Here is a 21,924-nt window from a genome sequence, read left to right as displayed (position 1 = left end):
GATTCTTGTCATCGTGCACCTGGAGTGAGCAGTTCACCAAGTCCTTATAGAGAGCCCTATGGTCAGCATCATCCATCTTCGGAGGAGGAATTGAAGAAGTCGCCAAAGAGGTTACACACGAATCAAGGGAGGTCATGATGATAAAGTCCATAGATACCTTGGCAAATGTGATTCGCCAGACGTTCCAGCGCTACTCCAACAAATCCAAGTTTGCAGGAGTCCAGAGAGCCAGAGAAAAGAAGTATGCTTGGCAAAGCATGCTCGGTCTACTCACCTAAGCTCAAGACATGACTCGCAGAGGGAGATTACAACTGCGCCCACTTCAAATATTTATGAACGCCCATCTCGACAGTCTGTATCAGTTGATACTACCGGACAGCCTGAAACCATACCTCCTATGGTGGACTCGGAAGTCGAATGTTTGCGGAGGAACCTTTTTGTCAGAGCCGGTTTGCAACACTCATCTCTACGTGGATGCATCGCTACAAGGATGGGGTGCCCACCTCGACAACGAAGTGGCAGCAGGGAAGTGGTCGAGTCAGGATCAGAGTCTGCACATCAACCTATTGGAGATGAAAGCAGTGATCAACGCTTTACAACACTGGTCCAGCGTACTAAAGAAAGCAAGACTCAGGGTCCACACGGACAACTCCACAGTGGCATTCTACATCAACAAACAAGGATCAACAAGATCAACAAGTCTGCTACAACTCAGCTTTCTCCTGTTCAGCATCGTCGACGACCTGAACATCTACATGAAGGCATGTCACATTCCAGGAGCAAAGAATGTCATAGCAGATGCCCTATCTCGTGCACTACAACCATCCCCGACGGAATGGATGTTACACCCAGAAGCGTTCCGGTTCGTCATACAGAGAATAGGATCTCCACTGATAGACCTGTTTGCAACAAAGTTCAACAAGCAACTACCAACATTCGTCTCACCGATTCCAGATCCTCAGGCATGGGCAACAGACGCTTTAAGCATCTCATGGGAAGGACTAAACACTTATGCGTTTCCACCTCCAGCACTACTACCACAAATAATGCAGAAAATCAAGCAGACGACAATGCTGCAACTGATTTTGGTCACGCCCTATTGGCCAGCGAGGGTATGGTTTCCCGTCCTCATACAAGAACTTGGAAGTCCAACCCTGAAACTACCAGAGTGGTCGAACCTGCTCGTCCATCCACACACCAAGCAAGCTCACGGGAATCCGGCATTGTTCCAGCTACATGCGTGGAGCGTATCAAAGCTTGCCTGAAGACTAGAGGGTACTCTGCCAGAGCAGTGAAAGCAGTGACACTAGCTCTATGCAGATCAACTCGCAACTTGTACGATGACAAGTGGCAGAGATTTGACCACTATGCAACGAGGAAAGGTTTTACAGCGGTAAAAGCAACCCATCCTCAAGTGGCGGAATACCTGTGTCATCTGTGACAGACGAGACACTTAAAAGGTTCAACACTCTCAACGTACCTGGCTGCTCTCAGCACAGTTATCACCATGAAGACGGGTGTCAAGCTGACCAAAGTACTGGCACTACTACGCTCGTTCAAGTAGGAAGACCAACAAAAGAAATTCAAGGCTACAACATCCCACCAGTGATGCCTACGAGCCTCTAGAACGGACATCCTTTGAACTACTGACACAGAAAATGCTGTTCCTGATTGCCCTAGCAAACAGCAGCACGGATGTGAGAAATACATGCTCTGGACTTTGAACAAACACGATTTGAATCAAGACATCGTGACATCGTACATCTAGGACTGAGATGGGACTTTATTGCCAAGAACCAACTGCCCGGCCAGCATGACAGACAGTTCCACATCCCAGCACTCGCTACAGTCCTTGAGCCACAGGATACACAGGATCTATCCTTATGCCATGTCAGAGCACTAAAAGTCTACCTACAAAGGACAAAAACAAGGAGACGAAAATTCAAGCGCCTATTCATCCCCTTATCCACTGAGACGCCCACGGAAGTCTCACGGACAACGATATCGATATGGATGAGAGCCGTCATACTAAGGGCCTACAAAGCAGCAGGACTTGAGCCTCCAATCCCCACGAAGTCAGAGCCCTAGCGTCTACACTTGCTCTGCATGGAAACTGCTCAATTACGACAATAATGGAGGGCTGCTTTTGGAAATCGGACATGGTGTTTGCCAACCACTACCTCAGAGACATTGCCACTGAAGACGTATCAGGCATTCACCAGTTTGGGCCACTTGTTGTAGCACAACAACTAACGGTTCCACAAAGGCGCTGAGAAAAATCTCACCCCTTTTATCACGTGACTTGTGAAAACCAACGCTCTGGAGAGCAAATGGTTAAAGTCCATGCTCACGTCTAGGACAGGTTAGCATGAGTGATAGACCTTGTACTTGTATAAGACATACTCGTACATGAAGAAGGGTCGCATCTCCACTTGATGCGCACATCAAGAGATGGAGTTGCAATAGATAACTAATGGAACATTAGTATATCTAAAATCCACACGAAAATGTCAGGAAAAGTTTCAGAAGAAATCTGACAAGTTGTGGTTCCCCTCAGACTCATCAGAGGAATTTGAAAGAGAATCATCAGCAGTGCCGTCATAAGTTCCCATGGGAGGTAATACAGGACGTAAATCAACAGCCAGTGAATCCAGAAGTGGCTTGATCCACCACCGATTCCGACGGATTCTGCAAGCATTTAGCATGAGTCAGGATAAGGAAAAATATGTAATAGGGAGGGAACTTCAAGGGATTTTAAGTGTTCCGCTATCATTCGCAAGAAGAAGGAGACAAGCATTTAGCATGAGTCAGGATAAGTATCAAATATCAATTTTAGTCAGAAAATTACATTTTTGTGTGCATATACTTTGCGTCAACTTCAGATTTGTTTTGACAGGGTGTAAAGACACGCTGGGACATGAAGCTGGATATCTCAGCCCCAAAGTTGATCATCCCTGAACGTTGCACGGACCCCACCAGCCCTATGGTGGTCATTGACCTGGGTCGGCTGTGTCTCGAGACCTGTAGCAGCTCACGCACTGACTCCAGGACCACGCTCCATACCGATGGACATGACGATAATGAGGGTACTTGCACATACTGTTTGTGGGTCAACAGGACCAAACATTAAGGAGCCCCAGAGGCTGTCAAGACTGTTCTCGTAGTATTTGTGTCTTGGATCCTGTTAAAACTCTTTTTCTTTATGATACCCCATCATGATGTGAGTGAGTGAGTGAAGTTTTACGCCGCTTTTAGCAATATTCCAGCAATGTCACGTTGGGAGACACCAGAAATGGGCTTCACACATTATACCCACGTGGGGAATCGAACCCGGGCCTTCGGCATGACAAGCGAACACTTTAACCACTAGGCTGGGAGGGAGATACTTGTTTGAGCTCTGTCCGTCCATCCATCCAAGATTTTCTCAAAATCCATTACAGATAGGGAAACCAAACTTGGTATGTGTTTTCAGGACATAAATGCCTTTATTACCCATGTGGTCAACGTATGGGTAGTTGCATACTAATCTCGTGCGTCACACGAGTGTCGTATCGCGTTGACCTGTGTCGTAACCACTTGACCTGAGATTCTAACGATTTGATTGGATAACCGATGACCTCTCAGTTAGGTCACATTCTGACGTATCTATTTTTTCATTCATAACAAACACGTGATTTCATTCATTCTACAACTTAAATGCATTGTGGGAATGTAAACATTGCGAATGTTGCCGTGTCGCTGTTTAATTGTGAGTCGAACTGAGACATTATATCCGTCGAAAAACAAACGCAATGTTCCAACAGTGATGTTAGCCAAATGAAGCAACTGCAAACCAAGAAACGGGGTGCTACGGAGTGGTTTACTGTAGGAGGCTGTACAAGGCGATGACAACTGACATGCATCGTGACGTCGGTTACCAAGGCAGTGACGTCATTACAGTGTGACGTCATGCAAATATTGTACTACAGCACAAAACTCTTCCGCAACCTCTTTATGAAACCGGTTTCTGTTTGAAACCAAAGAAATACAAAAAATACGCTATTTTGTCAATTTAATGCATGTTAGACATGGGTAAAAAATAAAATACCACACTCCGTCTCATTACATACGAATTATACGAAACTCAGGACACTCGTTTTGTATAATTCGTATGTAATGAGACCTCGTGTAGTATTCTCTATTGATGGAGTTCGAAAATGGAAACAATGTTACAATTTTGTTCAGAGTTATGGCCCTTGTCATGCGTTTCTTGACTTAGTGCATGTTATTCGCAATGGGGACAGAATTTCTCAGCAACCGTTATAGATAGGGAAACCAAATGTGGTATGTTTGTTAAGGACATGAATGTCTTAGTGGAGTTTCAAAAACAGGGACCAAATAAGTGCAGAACACTGTGGCGGGGATATTGATGACCATAGTTCTTTAAACAGTATCAGTGTATACCAACCTCTAACAACCTGTGCAAATTACTTTCTTTGTGAAGCTAAAGTGGGAATTATGTACAAGCAACTGATTTGTTACCCTATCCAATGCTCCAATATGAAGACGCAAGTGCATTCTATAATGAAATGTCATTTCCTTGTGATGTCATGGTAACCAGTTCCATTGCAGCTATAGTGGTATCTGTTGTGGAAGCCAGTTTAGGATAATAACCTTATTATTGCTATGATTCCACAACTGGAACACACTCACCAATTAAGCACAGAGAACTGAAGGATACCTATTGTCATAGTAATTCTACTTAGAAAGTACTTAGAAATATAATGGTCTTGACACAGAAACCATGGTAACACTGGCACTGACTTTCAGATGACTTCCACACCCCACTGACCACACCGCCCAACGAGTCCGCCCTTGACAATCCCCCAGTGAAGTCAGTGTCCTCCTCTAACCTCCTGACTCAAGAGAACTCGGCAACCTCCCTCACAGGGCTGTCATCCACTGCAGTCATGGATCACTTGTATGAAAGGTCAGTAGTACCTCCAGTCTTGCCCAGTCCTTCAGGACTATCCTAGTTCTTCTATGTAACTTCACAGATATCTACACTGAGGTTTAGTGATTGATAAGCCTTAAGGTGAGTGTGTATTCATCGTAGAGATGGTCAGGGCTCTATTTCAAGATTATAACACCCGAGGTTCAGTAGTGAAAATGTTTCAAATGAAGCATTCTTCTCATCCAATGCATGGTTGTCTGAAGTAGAATCAGTTGTAGGTAGTCCTTACTTCCCCAGGTACAAGCTGGACTTGACAGACATGCAGGTGCTGCTGGGCCGACCTCAAGACAACTGGCGCCACGCCTACTCCCGGGGAAACAGTCGTATGCACATCCTGGACAAGTTCAGCATTTCCCTGCAGCTGGAGAGGTCAGCCTTCTCTGTCTCCTTCATGCAATACGACATCCCAATATGTACATGGATCTGTGTGTCCAATCTGAGGATCTTTTTATTGTTGTGATAAATGATGTTTGAAAGAAATGTCTAGGTTCCATTAATCCCATATTTATACAGTTTCACTTATCAAGGTAAACTATTACACAGTAAGGGATGATAACCCATTCACTTTTACAAAATTTGTCTGTTTTTCACTACCCACCATATATTGTTTTCTTATTCTAACTCATACTATTTGATTCTCTCTCCCTTTGCTCAAGATACAGTGAAAATATTTTGTGTAATGTTCCCCAAGAACAGTGAAAATATCACACTCGAACACACACCACCACCATGCACACACATTGGCCTCTTACATGACCAGCCACTGACTGAGATGGTTAGGGAAAGATTTCTGTTTTTCTTTGTCTAATCCAAACCATCCTATCAAAATTACAAATACAATTTAATAAAAATTTGATTGGATTTGACCATTTATGCATCGTTTGTATCAATTATATTTTAATTTGGCATTATTAATTATGTGTATTTGCATCTTAATTTCAACCTGCAGTCTCTTCATGGATATGCATTCCCTCCACCAGTTCTCATTCCAAGTGTTGTACCAAGATTGTGTTAACATGGAACCTGAAACTGACTTTGGTCTCGCCTTACTGGCCATCGAGAACATGGTTTCCATGGTTTTTAATTACAGCAGAAGGAAAACCAAGTCAAAGCTTCCAAACTGGCCGCATCCTCATTGACAAGATTGATGTACAGTATTTAGTAATGTCGTAACACTGTATATCAGTCTTGTCAGTTGTATAAATCCAAATATCCTTCATGTTAGCATCTACACCAAAACATCATTCCCACTGCAATATAGAAGTTGTCATTCCATATGACTTGTTCCTCTCCATACCAACTTCTGAAAGCCATTCCATATAACTTGTTCCTCTCCATACCAACTTCTGAAAGCCATTCCATATGACTTGTTCCTCTCCATACCAACTTCTGAAAGCCATTCCATATGACTTGTTCCTCTCCATACCAACTTCTGAAAGCCATTCCATATAACTTGTTCCTCTCCATACCAACTTCTGAAAGCCATTCCATATGACTTGTTCCTCTCCATACCAACTTCTGAAAGCCATTCCATATAACTTGTTCCTCTCCATACCAACTTCTGAAAGCCATTCCATATGACTTGTTCCTCTCCATACCAACTTCTGAAAGCCATTCCATATAACTTGTTCCTCTCCATACCAACTTCTGAAAGCCATTCCATATAACTTGTTCCTCTCCATACCAACTTCTGAAAGCCATTCCATATGACTTGTTCCTCTTCACCATACCAACTTCTGAAAGCCTCTTACAGAAGAAACTACCTGATGTTCTTTGATGTTTATCAAGTTGCTGTAGAACATTTTCTGAAATTCTGTGTGTTGGTCCCAGGCGGCTGATCGTGACGGCAGACCCGAAGTGGCCCAAGATGAAACTGTCGGGCACTCTTCCATCACTCACCTTCCATCTCAATGAAAGAAAGGTCAGTTAACTGAATCAGTCCCTTTACACTGTGTTTACACCTGTGTGAGTGTAAGTATCACAGGTGTCTCAGTATTTGTGTGTGTTGTTAAGTAATACATGTTTGACCTGCTGGCTACCGTAGGTGAGGTCCTAGTTTGTACCTTCTTCATATGAAGGACTTAGAACATTTGGTTTGTTCTTTTGTTAGTTGTTTAAAGCCATAGTGAGTGTTGGTTGTCACACCGAAGACCCGGGTTCGATTCCCCACATGGGCACGATGTGTTAAGCTCATTTCTGGTGTTCCCCGCCGTGATATTGCTGGAATATTGCTAAAAGTGGCGTAAAACTAAACTCAGTCAGTCAGTCAGTCAAACATAGTGTGATAGTGGTCTGTCTTTGACCTGAGTGAATCATTATAGCTGTGATTGGTTGGATGAACTAATTCATCATTGGTAAGAAGAAAGATTTGTTGAAGAGCGAAATTTACGGTAAATTCCTCATTCAGAGCTCATGCTTGATTATCTCCATTCTATCACCTGGTAACTGCAATAGGTACCTTCCGAGTGTGGTTTAAATAAAACTATGCTAAAAATAACCACCCAATCAAATTACACACTTCTGTTTCAAATGAAACAAATGGCGATATGTCCTGTATTTCTACTACTTTCCTTGTTGCTGCTACCGAGGGACACCTGACAGTTGGAGGGCTTCAGTGTTGATCTTACTTAACTTCCTGCTTAAAGTTCATTTATGACCGTCTCTCAGATTGATCAAATGTATCAAGTGCTGACAGTTTTATATTATTCAAAGAAAGTCCTATTGAGCTGAAGAAACTTGTTAGTGATAAGCGACAAGCGTCATGGTGATGTCACTTCCTAAGTGAAGCAGTGGTAGTAAATGGGTCCATCATAGTAAACCAGATAGAATGAGAATGTAATAGCATGGGTAATGTATACATTCCATATGATTGTGCTGTGCCTGTGATGACGTACCACCATGTATTTCCAGATCCATGCAGTCAACACCTCCGTGGACATAGTGTCCAGTGGTAGCTCCAGTTCTTCACTGCAGACAGTCATGGACAACATGTCCAGTGGTAATTCCGACCTCGGACAGCGGTCACATACATCTGTGTAAGTACATCACCTCCATGGACATAGTTTCAAACCCAAACAAAGCCATTTGATGGTTGTAACAGGAAGTCTGTATGTTTCAGCAGTGAGCCTGTGATGAAGAAAGGCAAGGAGGAGATAGACAACAAGCTGGTGGTGCTGCAGTTCCTCATCCACAGCCTGTCCGTGGAGATACAGAGTCAGGGTACATATACAAAGACTATAGCTTCAACCAGGCCCTCAGCATCATGTTAGTGGGCTGTCATCAGCTAACTAGCCCAGAAAGGGGAGGGTAACATGCAGGTTCTTTGGCTCATAGCAACAAGACCCCGGGTTTCAATTCCCCACATGGGTACAAAGTCCAGTGTCACCAGCATTGATATTGCAGGAATATGCTTCGAGTGTAACCCATCTAAAATAGCCAAAATGAAATTTGACAGGCCTCATTTGTAAACTTGTGTCATTGGCCTTGATGAATTCTAAGCTGAATAATATAAACATACTTTTTGTAAACATGCAAGCAGATTAGTTATAAGATTAAGTTGTTGAGTAGATATGTCCATCACAGGCTTCCGAAGTTTTGTCTGGGACTTGAAGCAGTGTATGAATAAAGCCTTACCCTGGACCCAGTCTAGTCTGGCATTGCCCTTTGTAGGTCAAGCTCTAGCTGAGTTCCAAGTGACCGATGTGCAGGCAGATGTGTCCAAGAAGTCCCACAACACCTCCCTCAAGCTCACAGTCCACAGCCTCCTTGTGGTGGATGCCCTGCAGAGCTACGGACCTGACTTCGAGCTTCTCATTGCTTCACACAAACATCTGGTGTAAGTAATACCGATACTTCTGTCAGGATTCCAGGGTTGAATATGTACCCAATGTTTGTTGTAAGACCGGGCAAATGAGAATGTTGCCTGGATCACAAGGATTGTTGTTATACTGCTCAAGCATGATTTAAAGTGTTTCTCTCCTGCGGTCCTTGACAATCAGTGACTGAGGTGATGAGGAGTAAACAAGACCATGTCATGCCACAGGAGCAAAGTGTTACATTCGTCACATTGTTTGTGAAATGTTACACCTTGAACTCATGTAACTCAGGACTGCCAACACCCTGGGACTTTGTGTGAGCATCAATCAACATTCAAGGACTGAGATGTCTAAGCCAGCCTCCTTGCGAACTAGGCACTCAGGGTTGCTGTTTTCCAACAGATTAGGTTAATCTGCGGCCTGCCATCCATCCGTGGGAGAATGTATAACATAAAATAGGATAAGTTTTGAAAATTTGAAAACTTTAACAATAAATTCCTGATGTTCCCACCCAACAAACCCCCCTATGCAGATTACTTGGATGGTTCCAGCTCCAGGACAGAGAATAAAGATGGCTGAAAACTTTATTAAAGGTCGTTTTTTCTCCATGGTCATAAGAACAAGAGAAAGTGCATAATGTGAGATACGGCAAGTATTTATAAATATACAAATTATAGTTAAAATTTACAATTTCTGGCCAGAAGATAAACACGACTCACGCACTCTTTCTCCAGACTGGACTCTCGGAGTGGTAGTATCCGTGGATCTGATGCTGGGTCTCCCCTCTCCCCTGCGTCCCCCATCACTCCAGGTTCACCAGGGATGGAAGATGCTAGTTCCCCCCTGTCGTCCGGGACCTTCCAGAGTGGTAGTTTCCAGGCCATACAAGACACCATATCTTCAGCATTTCAAGTGTTCACAGGTATGTAAATTCCTACAGTCTTGTGTAGGCTGAAACTATACATCTAGTTATTCCGATTGTATGCACTGTAATGTGGTGTAAAGAGTAGGTTTCTAAGGAGTAATCTGTCAAACTGTCAAGGTATCACAACATGGCAGTATGGCAATGCATGTATGTTAGGATACCAATAGGTAACATTGATGCTGAGCCTTCCATTGGATAGCATCACTTATTATAGTAATATAAACACAAACTATATTATAGAAAAATGGATCCTTCATCGGCTGTTTTTACTCTTGCTTTTGTTTTGTCAAACAAACCACAACTACTCAGGCACTGACACAACCACACACCTTCCTGCACACACCCAGACACTTGAACACCCACCCACATACAGACACACCCATACAGTTCTACACTCACTAATGGCATGGTTCAAGGACCGACCTCCCCCCAGTCACAGAAGGCCGGAGAGGATGTTAATGGCAGCCTTGGTCCCTCGTTCCCTCGTCTGGGACAGAACTCTGAGGCCCTCATCATCATGGAGTATGAGCAGATCGTGGACCCCGGACTGGAGGGGGACAAGACAGTTGATGGGGGCATGCAGATACTCAACCTGCATTTCAATAGTCTGGATTTCATAGGTTAGTCCCACCTGCTAAACCAGGATCCGCTGTGGTGTGAGTCACATTAGAACCACATATAACTCACCATCACGCCCTGCTTTTGTTTGTTTGTTTTTTAACGCCACACTCAGCAATATTCCAGCTATATGGTAGTAGTCAGTAAATAATTGAGTCTGGACCAGACAATCCAGTGATCAAGATATGACTTGTCAACCAAGTCATCGAGCCTGACCACCCGATCCCATTAGTCACCTCTTACGACAAGCATGGGTCACTGAAGACCAGTTCTAAGTTGGTTCTTGATGAGTTCACACCCTAATCCTCAGTTTGACCAATGTGATAAAGGTCTACTGTGCTGATTCAGGATGCCTCTCACCTGAAGGTTATATATACCATCTCTGGGAAGGGGATACGCTCTGAAAATGTTTATTAATACGGCTCCAGTTCTAACTTGGTTCTTGATGAGTTCACACCCTAATCCTCAGTTTGACCAATGTGATAAAGGTCTACTGTGCTGATTCAGGATGCCTCTCACCTGAAGGTTATATATACCATCTCTGGGAAGGGGATACGCTCTGAAAATGTTTTGGTTAAGGTGAGTCAAGGTCAGGGTCATCTTTGATGGTAATCATATTTGACTTTTTAATGTTGTATAAATCTTCAAAATCTTGAGGTTATGGTTTTTTTTAGGGTGGGGGAATTGCTAGCAAAACATCTAGTTTAGTCTTATACCTTTGTTACAGTATTTTGCTTTTACTGATTACACAATACACGTTTTTGATGTATTCCAGCAAACCAGGAAACCATTGTAGAGATTCTCAGTTTCTTGAAGAGAGCATTCCCATCCTCCAGCGATAAACAGTCCTCCAGACCGCCACAGGACAGACGGCAGTCGAAACGCGAAGACTCCATCAATGTACGTGTAGTCTTCATCATTGCTATGTCAAATCACTAAGTATCGTTTTGATATCCAAGCACCGAATAGCCCATGCATGTGTTCTTAATGGATTTGGAAAAGGTCCTGAATCCCTGCACAGTTACTGGGGAAGCAGAGCAAAAACATCTCTACCCCACACCGCAAACATTCTTGTATTTGTAGTCAGAGGAAACATTTTGGTGCTTGTAGTCAGGTCATGTGTTCTGCTACTTGTAGTCAGGTCATGTGTTCTGCTACTTGGAGTCAGGTCATGTGTTCTGTTACTTGTAGTCAGGTCATGTGTTGCGCTACTTGTAGTCAGGTCATGTGTTCTGTTACTTGTAGTCAGGTCATGTGTTCCGCTACTTGTAGTCAGGTCATGTGTTCTGCTACTTGTAGTCAGGTCATGTGTTCTGCTACTTGTAGTCAGGTCATGTGTTCTGTTACTTGTAGTCAGGTCATGTGTTCTGCTACTTGTAGTCAGGTCATGTGTTCTGCTACTTGTAGTCAGGTCATGTTTTCTGTTACTTGTAGTCCGGTCATGTGTTCTGCTACTTGTAGTCAGGTCATGTGTTCTGCTACTTGTAGTCAGGTCATGTGTTCAGCTACTTGTAGTCAGGTCATGTGTTCCACTACTTGTAGTCAGGTCATGTGTTCAGCTACTTGTAGTCAGGTCATGTGTTCCACTACTTGTAGTCAGGTCATGTGTTCTGTTACTTGTAGTCAGGTCATGTGTTCAGCTACTTGTAGTCAGGTCATGTGTTCTGCTACTTGTAGTCAGGTCATGTGTTCTGCTACTTGTAGTCAGGTCATGTGTTCTGCTACTTGTAGCCAGGTCATGTTTTCCGCTACTTGTAGTCAGGTCATGTGTTCCGCTACTTGTAGTCAGGTCATGTTTTCTGCTACTTGTAGTCAGGTCATGTGTTCTGCTACTTGTAGTCAGGTCATGTGTTTCGCTACTTGTAGTCAGGTCATGTGTTCCACTACTTGTAGCCAGGTCATGTGTTCCGCTACTTGTAGTCAGGTCATGTGTTCCGCTACTTGTAGTCAGGACATGTGTTCCGCTACTTGTAGCCAGATCATGCGTTCTGCTACTTGTAGCCAGGTCATGTGTTCTGCTACTTGTAGTCAGAGGAAACATTTTGGTACTTGTAGTCAGATCATACAACTGAAGTCGTAGGTGGTCTAACATTTGATGAATGCCCAATGTCTGTGGCACTATGGAATGTGTCTCTGGATGCTGAGATTAAAACAATCATTCACAATGAATCCTGATTGTAAATGGTTTTGAAACTTAGTTCCAGCCCAAGAAGGACAAGTTGATGGTGACAGCTGACTTCAAGAGGCTAAACATCCTACTGCCATGCTTCAGTGAGAAGGACGCGCGAAAGGTTTGGAAGAAGGTTGCCACAGCAACCATGTCCACGGCCAAGATAGAGGCCAGTCTAGGTAATGGCCAGTTTCGCGTCTGTAGTTCTAAGTACAGAAGTAAATTTGAATGCATTTCGAGTTTACTTCATTCAAATTCTTCATTTGCCTTTGACCAATCCACCTACAAATTAACTTTGAAAAGACCCACTGATTTAGGATGTTGTCTGTCTGACCACTTTTTCAAGTATAGCCTTTATTTAAGGTTGCCACAAGTTAGGAAAAGAAGTTTAGAGTCTGGGTATTAAGATATGGAAGGGTAACTTTAATGCACATATGTTTTGTTTGCCTTGAGTGGTTTCTCATCCGCCATGTTCCAGATGACAGTTGGCAGATAGAAGGCAGTCTGGGTGGTCTCCACTTGACCGATGTCACACCAGAAGGCAGTCTCTACCAGCAGGTATTCAGTGTTGGGGAAAGCCAGCTAGACCAATCAGAAGGACTCATTTCTCCCCGAACCATTCCGTCTGCTATGTACCAAACTGCTCGAGATGAAACTGTGTTCACTGATGCTGTTCATGCTAAGGGAAGCTCAAAGAAGGCCTTTTCTTTCAATGTGAAAAAAACATTGCTTGAAGGAGCCCGGGATGGAACATTTGGGCATTCTTTCCCAGAATCGGATGAAATTTACGCTGACTTTACCATGGCATCTGTATATTATACACATTCGCCTCAGTTCCTCAATGAGCTGATGGACTGTATGTCAAAATTCAAGGACTACATGTCTGACTTTGCCTCTTCTATAGGCAAGGCTGCAACAGAAGTAGCTATGGGTCTGGTCGGAGGTCGAGTTGACCGCGAAGGACATGACCACACGTTTGGATCTGTTACTGATCTGTCCAGTCAGAGAGATTCTTGTATGAAGTTTACAGCTCGAATGGAAACTCCAATCATAGCCCTTCCACGAACCCCTACAAGTTACCAGGTTCTTCTAGCTGACCTTGGTGAGATAACCGTGTCCAACTCTAGTCTCACCGAGTCCAGCACAGCATCAACGCTACATGACTCTATGGACCACAGTGAAGAGGTACATATATCTTTGAGGAACATGAATCTGTATTCTCTTGATCTGGAGAAGTACAATACTCAAGTAGGGCAGAGCATATCGGCAACGCTAATGGGAAAGTCCTACTACAGTCTATCGTACGAACTTGGTGTGCCCATTTTGTATGACACAGCAGTTGATTTAGTGATTGCCAAAGAAACAACTGAAGTGCCAATAATCAACCCTGAGGTTACAAACAATGACTTCCCACCTAGGACTCCTAAAAAATCTGTGCAGCCAGCTCAGATAAGCAATGTGTTAAAGGTAAGTGCCAAAATCTCTCCGGCGGTGAAGTTGGTGTTGTCAAAGGAGGTGTACGAGCATATACTGCAGACTCTGGACAACCTGACGTACAGCGAGGACGACTATGCTCCTGATGCATCTGATGATTCCACATCCTCTGGAAGACCTGCTGATGGTGCTGCTGCTTGTGAAGGACAATCTGAATCTCATGCAAACTTGGCTATGCAAGAGTCATCTTTACAGGAGGGATTTCTTGCAAAACATTTCCATTTTGAAGTTCCTCTGTTTGAAGTTGAACTTAGGGGGGATTTCGGGGAGGGGGAGCAAGGATTAGTTGATCTCAAGCTGACTGACTTTTCTATGAATTATGCCAAAGATAATAAAGTTGTGACAGAAATGCAGCTCCGACTGAGATCCCTGTCAATGGATGATTTGTTAGAATCCGAGAAATCAGCTCATAGACAAATCATGGTTTCTCGCAGCTCCCATAAAGAACCTGATGTGGAGGATGCCAAACCAAAAACATTCCCGTCGACATCTTGTCCTGATAGTACTATCATTGCCCCAGTGCACCTCATGCCAGCACCTCTGCCATCCAGTTTCCACAAGAAGATCCCAAAACCCACATCACAGAAACAAGGCACAGCATTCTATGTTGGCTTCATCCAGAAACAGAGAACGAGGGGGAAGGACAGGTCGGTTAACTGCAATTTTACCATTATTTCATTATAGGTGTGTATTCAGTCTAAGTAAACTTAGGCTCAGTATTATTCGTTACACTGCTATACTGAGTCTAACAAAACCTTGTGGAAGGTCGCGTCAGATAACCTTTTCAATTGACCAATCAGAACACAGCTTTCCAAATCGCGAAAGTTGACATTCGGACATACCTTTTGAACTTTTACCTCCAAAAAGTTTGTACCGAACAATTCCGAATGCTATTTTCCGTACGATCGGTTCCTAGTGAGGCACGCCACAACAGTGAGTAAACAGTTGCTGAAAATAGCGTTTTGTCAGTATTCAAGCATGTCAGCTTGCTGAAATATAAGCTAATGATAGCCATGTCAACAGAAACCCCAAAGCGTATATACTGCAGGGCAAATATCTGTGTTTTATGCAATTTTCATTGGTTGGGAGATCAGTGTTGGCGAACAGGGAAGAGAAAATCCATTTTGTAAGTCCCGCCAAACCCTAAATAGTAGCTGTTGTCTGATTGGTTAAATCCATTCGTCCGTCTCGCGTTTGATTGGACGGTCATAGGTTGCTCAAAGGTTACCTGACGCAACCTTCCACAAGGTTTTGATAGACTCAGTATAGCAGTGTCACGAATAATACTGAGTCTAAGTTTACTTAGACTGGGTGTGTATTTTGTTGTCACAAAACAATAGTGTCACACTGGTCAAGCAGAATTTTCAAAACTGAGAATCTGGTGAAAAAAAAAGTCCTCAACAGTTTTGTTATTTTTTCTTGTTCAAGTATATTTATAGCGGCAAATCGCTCTACTGTTTGTGTAAGTGTAGACTCTTCAAAAATGTGCATTTTCAATGCCAACTCAATTACCCTGCTATTTCACATACATGAGCAAAGTGGATGAAGCGCACATACAAGGAGTTTGAAATCTATGTATCGGGTTGACTGTAGCTAAGTGGGACTGGGTTGCCAGGCGGCCAGTGTGTTGTGTATGAGAGCCATGAGTAAGTCAAGCTTCTGTTTACCTCAATATGAGTTTGGCAGCATAACTGTCACAATGTTGTATGCCAGCATACCTTGTCACATGGGAAGCAGGTGCTTGTTGGAGGTTTTACAGCCCACTTCCTCTTCTCTGATAACTGCGGATCTTAATATCTACATACCAATATCTTCTACTATCTGATTACTTCTCATCTACAGTACTTTGTGGATTTTTGACTGAAATTGAGTTTATATGGATTCCAGTTTGAAAATCAGTATGAACAATCTTTTTAGAGCCGACACATGGTGGTAAAGACAGTTAGCAGACAAATATAAGAGTTTAAAAAGTCTTAAGAAATAAATATGATTATGAAGCGGGACACAGAGGGACTATATTTGTTGAACATACAGATATGATAACCTACTGTTTCAGGGAGATGTTCCCCCAGACCCCGCCTCCATCCCCAACCCTCAATGACATCCTCAACCCCGAGGAACTGCCAATAGAGGATCTTGTCCACATTGATGTGGTGCTTGTTGACAAGAAGTCCCCAGACTATACAACAAAATATGACAAGGTATACGTGCATGATATGCAGGATTTCAGTTCTCACATTTTCAAGTATTTTCATTCAACTGCCAAAGATGAATTCACTTTGCAGAGTTGTGTCCCTTGGGCATATCTGATAGTTATGAGTTGTAGTTTCAAATCCTGTTCCATTACCTGCATAACATTGGGCTTTTGTCCCACATCAAGCTGACTCACCGTGATATAACTGAAATAGTTACTCACATGTTCAAAATTACAGCAGTTGTTTGGCTCATTTCACAAAAAATAATTATGCAAATAATGTGGGTTCCTGTCATACCTCTTCCCCTTGGCTGATGTTTGTATATTGATGCTCTTTGCTGTTGTCTGATGCTAAATACAGGGGAAGGGGAAACCAGTTGTAGTGTTCATTTGTCAAAGACCCACGCTTGATTTCCACAGGTACAGTGTCAAGACATTTATCATGAATATAGCAGCGTAATACCCTACTCATCTGTGAAGCATGGAATATTTCAGATCAGACCTTCCCTATTTCATAACTCTTTTAATGACTTGACAATTATTTCCTGGACCAGACAAACCGCTTCATTGATGTCAACTTCAGCTGCCTGGAGATGACTTTCAACCTGCAGACATGGGTGGTCCTCCTCGGACTTCCTGGGGATGGGGCCAAGGTCCATGACACCGAGTCCGACACTTCCTTCCTTGACCCCACATCAGAAGGGGACAGCACCCTCAACACACCTGAGACAGGTAATCTCTAGCAGAATCCGAGACTCTAATGGTCTAAGAGATTTGAGACATTAAAAATGTAATAGAAAAAAATTGATGTCCTCTAAACTTGATAATTTTTCCTTATCCTGACTCATGCTTTTTTGCTTGTCTCCTTCTTCTTGCGAACACAGTGGAACACTTGTATCTCCCAATTGAAGTTCCCTTCAATGTAAAATCACTAATTAGTACTCACCATGAGTTATCTTTCCCCTCGTAAGCGCGGGAACGAGGGCGCCACCTCTCACCATGTGCCTCACTCTCTCCTTGTTCGCCCAGTGAGCAGGACGTGAGAGCGCCTGTGTCTCCCTACACACTATATCCTTTATTTATATTCATCTTCGTCTTTTAGTTGTCGAGGGATTCATTCGGACCTTAGCGAAACTACAGGTCACCCTGCACAGTTCGTCGGGTTATTCACCACGTCGATCCCCTCGCCGATTTACACACAAGTATCCAGCGAAGCAGAGACATTGCAGTACTTGTCTATCAACTGTATGCCACATGCCGTCTTCAAGCCTACACGAAGGCATTTGCACAGGCTATTTACAAAACAGAATGTTATATAGTTACGCGAAGTACTATTTACATATGAAGAGCCTAATTAAGGATCTTCAGGCCGACTACCTACATCAAGGGCATCACCGACGTTTCGCAGATCTTCACAGGAATCACCGTTTCCGTATATATTGCTAAGTATGCAATCCCGGACTACGATACGATTATCTACATGCATGACCATTACGCAGATCTGCAGACAATTCAATAATGGAATTGAGCAGCAGCATTGTTACAGCGAGTAAAACAGATGATCGTCAACGATTGCCTGAGAAGAAATATGTACAACAAGTTCAGCTTTAATTCTACAATTATGACGCTACATTGATGTATGCAGTCTACTAGCTGACAACTTGTGAGTTTTATTCAGCCTATATGTAAGGAAGTCGGCATTATCTTCAAGACTACCAGAGATGCCTACGCTGACGCCTGAGATTATAACTGAGGGTCCTGTCACTATCACAGAGAGGACACCCTCAACGCCAGTGCAGACCGTCCCAGACGACCTGGTAAACCAGGGCGAGGTAATTCGCGCCGAAAGATTCGCGCATTTACCATTAACCCTCGAAACACGTCGTCACTCGTGTAACTTCGGGAAGCTACGGACAAGACCGACGATTGATCTAATATCAACGACGGCACTAAATTATACAAGGTTCCTTTTCCGGCTACACCGGTGACATCACAGAGCGGGTACACTACAGAATCAAAATGCCTTGTTCTGATTGGACCGCGATGGACAACGCCCTATGCAGAGGTCGATCATAGTTCACAGTTCAAGACATAGGTTGCAAGTGACAACAACATATCAGTGAACGAGCAAAGCCTCCATACAGTCCAGTTAATCTGAACCTTCATGATTGGGCTGACTTCATGAGGTTAGAGACCTCCCCTGTCAAGTAAGGACGAGGGCACGGCAGTCAGGCGATTTTTACATAAAGTTCAACGATGGCAGTCACCCCTGGTTGTGCACCTACATCGTCAAGGACTTCGCAGCGAGTTTACCTCGACGACGGGATACAAGTGGATCCAAATCCACAGCGTCTCAGACTACAGTTGAATTTCATCATCTAGCTACTAACACAACTAGGATGGTTAGTAAATCTACTTAAGTTGGACCTAGAACCTACGCAAGATCTGCAATTTCTAGGTATTTGATTTGTAACGGCGCAGAATCGTATAATTGTACCGGAGGACTGATGGATCAAGATCCAACAGTCAATCCCACAGGAATTACTCACTTCAGCTCAAGACATGACAGTCAGAGGCAGACTACAATTACGTCCGTTACAAGTCATCATCAATTCGCATCTCGACGACTCTCTACCGTTCAGTTTACCGGATCACGTTAAACCTCACCTACTATGGTGGACCAAGAGATTGAATGTTTGTGTAGGCGTCTCTTTAATAGAGCCGGAAACGAAAACACATCACTACGTAGACGTGTCACTACAAGGTTGGGGAGCCCATCTCGCCAACAGGACGGCATCAGGGCTATGGAGCAATCAAGAGAGCAAATTACACATAAATCTGCTAGAGATGCAAGCAGTGATAACGCCATAATGCACTGGAGCAACTTACTACAGAATGCTCAGTTGATGATTCACACAGACAATTCGACAGTGGCGTTTTATGTGAACAAACTAAGCTCAACCAGGTCCCGAACCTATTGACTCTATGTTTTCAATTGTTCGATTTAATCGACAATCTCAACATACATGTCAGAGCATGTCACATTCTAGGAGCAAAGAATGTAATAGCAGACGCTCTCTCTGGGCCACACCTACCATCGCCGACAGAATGGATGCTCCATACAGAGATATTCACTCAAATTATCAAGGAAATAGGAACTCTACTAATAGACCTATTTACCACTCGATTCAACAAACAACATTCTGTCGCCAGTCCCAGACCCACTAGCATGGGCAACGGACGCACTAAGCATATCATGGGAAGGACTCAACGCATACGCTTTCCGCCACCAGCGTTAATCCCACAAGCCTTCTCAAAATCAGTCAAACGCAGAACCTCCATCTGAATTTGGTCGCGCTCTACTGACCAGCGAGAACGTGGTTTCCAACTCTTATTCAAGGAATCGGACAACCAATACTACATCTTCCAGAGTGCTCGAATCTGTTAATACATCCGCACACCAAACAAGCGCACGGAAAGCCAGAAATATTCCAACTTCACGTATGGATTGTATCAAGGCGTGTCTGAATAAGAGGTTATTCAGCCAGAGCGGCAAAAGCAGTCAAGCTTGCACTGCGTAACTCAACTCGCAACTTATACGATGACAAATGTCACAGTTTTGTCAATTATGCTGCAAAGAAGGATTTACAGCTAGATATGCTACTCATCGTCAAGTGGCTGACTACTTATGTTATCTACGTCAGACTAAGAATTTAAAAGGCTCAGCTTTGTCCACCTATCTTGCAGCAATAAGCTCTGTCATAACTATGAGAACGGGCGTCAAGTTAATCAAACCCCAGAGTTACTCGCCTTGCTACGAGCATTCCGATTGGAGGATTAAAAACGGAAGGTTCACGCTCCAGCTTGGGATCTGAATGTAGTGCTCCAACACCTCACAAGTGAGGCTTATGAACCGTTAGAATCTACATCGTTGAATCTCTGACTCAGATAACCTCGTTCCTGTTATCTCTAGCTACGGCTGCCAGGATGTCAGAGATTCACGCATTGGATTACGAGAGAACACGCTTTGATGATATACTTGGACCTCATGATACGATGGATCTATCACTATGGCCAGTAAGAGCACTGAAAATATATCTCCACCGATCCAAACAGAGGAGGGAAAAATTCAAGAGATTAATTTCCTCTATCAACAGCTACGCAGACTGAAGTCTCACGTACTACTATCTCCATTTGGATCAGAACTGTCATACTACGTGCCTACAAGACTGCAGGACTCGACCCTCCAAGAGCTTCTAATCCTCATGATATTAGAACGCTAACATCTACACTTGCTCTACACGGCAACTGCTCTTGGAATACCATAATGGAGGGTTGTTTCTGGAGATCCGATATGGTGTTTGCCAACCACTATCTGAGAGATATCACCACAGAGGACGTCTCAGGTATCCACCATTTTGGTCCCATGGTCCTCGCACAACAGTTGACAGTTCCTCGGAGAAGATAAGTCAATCTTACAGATTTCTACTTATCTTATAACAGTACTAAATAGCTACATGCTATATATATTTTGCTTAAGTTCTTTTATTATCTTAAGCTCAGTACTATGGTTATTATATCATACAATATATTAGCTAACAACTCTACGGAGTTTGCTATTATATATTTAGCTTAAGTTAATCATATCTTAAGCTCAGTACTATGGTTACATTATAAATGTATTAGCTAACAAACTCTACGGAGTTTCTGCTATTATATATGTAGCTTAAGTTAATTATATCTTAAAGAACCACTAAACTTTGTTTTTTATTACTCTTTTAACCATTACATATGAAAGATTTGTGGTTAGTCTTATGCGGAACACCAAATTTATTCTTTAAAAACTTGTGGTTAATTAATACCGAGCGATTAAAAGTGGCCAAAAAGTCGCCTGCCTCCCTCTCGCCCGCCAACGAAACCACAGACAGGTTACGTAACTCTGTCGCCAGAGCACTGCAGTGACGTCATATGAGGAACGATTTTCAGTTAGTTGTATAGAAAATGTGAAGCACGCTCATCATTTTGATGATTTCTCGACATCAACGACGACATGCCGAATCGTTGCTTTGTCGTCAATTGCTCCTAGGGGTCGGGCGATGGTGTCCCCATGCACAGATTTCCACAGGACCCCGCAGTTTGTGCTAAATGGGTTATGTTTGTGAGTGCGAAGCGAGCGTTGTGGAAGCCTGAAACGATATCTTACTTGTGTTCAGATCGCTTCACGGAAGTTAAAGAATCAAAACTACTTACTAATTCTAGTAAAATATGCATATGATTGATGACCATAAAAATTTTCTATGACACAACTTGTAACATAACGATTTCTTCCTCGGAAGTGAGGTTGTGGTCGAAGTAACAATAATATTGTAAGTAGTATTATATTGACACCCACCTCGCTGCCACGAGAGAAATTGTTATGATATACGCTATGTCATGCAAAATCCTATTGGCCATCAATAAAATACATATTTTACTACCAGTAGAAAGTAGTTTTGATTTTGTAACTCGGTGAAAACAAACCTAAAATACCATTTATCCTCAGACTGGCGGATGTTCCCGACAGGGCGCCGCCATTTTTAAAAATAAAAAAATCTGTTAGAATTAATGAGATTATAGTTTGTTTTCATCAAGTTAGAAAATCAAGACTACTTTCTACTCGTTGTTAAATATGTATTGGAATCATAACCAAACAGATTTTGCATGACACAACTTATA

The 21,924-nt window shown here is 43.1% G+C and overlaps 1 protein-coding gene across 1 annotated transcript in view; it reads left to right on the top strand.

Annotated features, from left to right (window-relative positions):
* The window catches only part of LOC124255209 (vacuolar protein sorting-associated protein 13D-like), a 56,348-nt gene that overhangs the window by 16,766 nt on the left and 17,658 nt on the right, over positions 1-21,924 (top strand). Inside the window, exons 6-19 of the mRNA XM_046689046.1 lie at positions 2,897-3,086; positions 4,810-4,969; positions 5,231-5,362; positions 6,824-6,914; positions 7,904-8,028; positions 8,112-8,212; positions 8,663-8,828; positions 9,543-9,730; positions 10,150-10,353; positions 11,127-11,251; positions 12,550-12,700; positions 13,000-14,662; positions 16,072-16,216; positions 16,764-16,941. Coding sequence (XP_046545002.1) covers positions 2,897-3,086; positions 4,810-4,969; positions 5,231-5,362; positions 6,824-6,914; positions 7,904-8,028; positions 8,112-8,212; positions 8,663-8,828; positions 9,543-9,730; positions 10,150-10,353; positions 11,127-11,251; positions 12,550-12,700; positions 13,000-14,662; positions 16,072-16,216; positions 16,764-16,941 — 3,619 coding nt within the window. The remainder of the gene's footprint in view (positions 1-2,896; positions 3,087-4,809; positions 4,970-5,230; positions 5,363-6,823; positions 6,915-7,903; positions 8,029-8,111; positions 8,213-8,662; positions 8,829-9,542; positions 9,731-10,149; positions 10,354-11,126; positions 11,252-12,549; positions 12,701-12,999; positions 14,663-16,071; positions 16,217-16,763; positions 16,942-21,924) is intronic.

Source organism: Haliotis rubra, unplaced genomic scaffold, assembly GCF_003918875.1.
Source record: "Haliotis rubra isolate DU_JTF1 unplaced genomic scaffold, ASM391887v1 Scf598, whole genome shotgun sequence".
Lineage (NCBI taxonomy): Eukaryota > Metazoa > Mollusca > Gastropoda > Lepetellida > Haliotidae > Haliotis > Haliotis rubra.
Note: the sequence above shows the minus strand (reverse complement) of the source record. Positions and strands in the feature narration are given on the sequence as shown.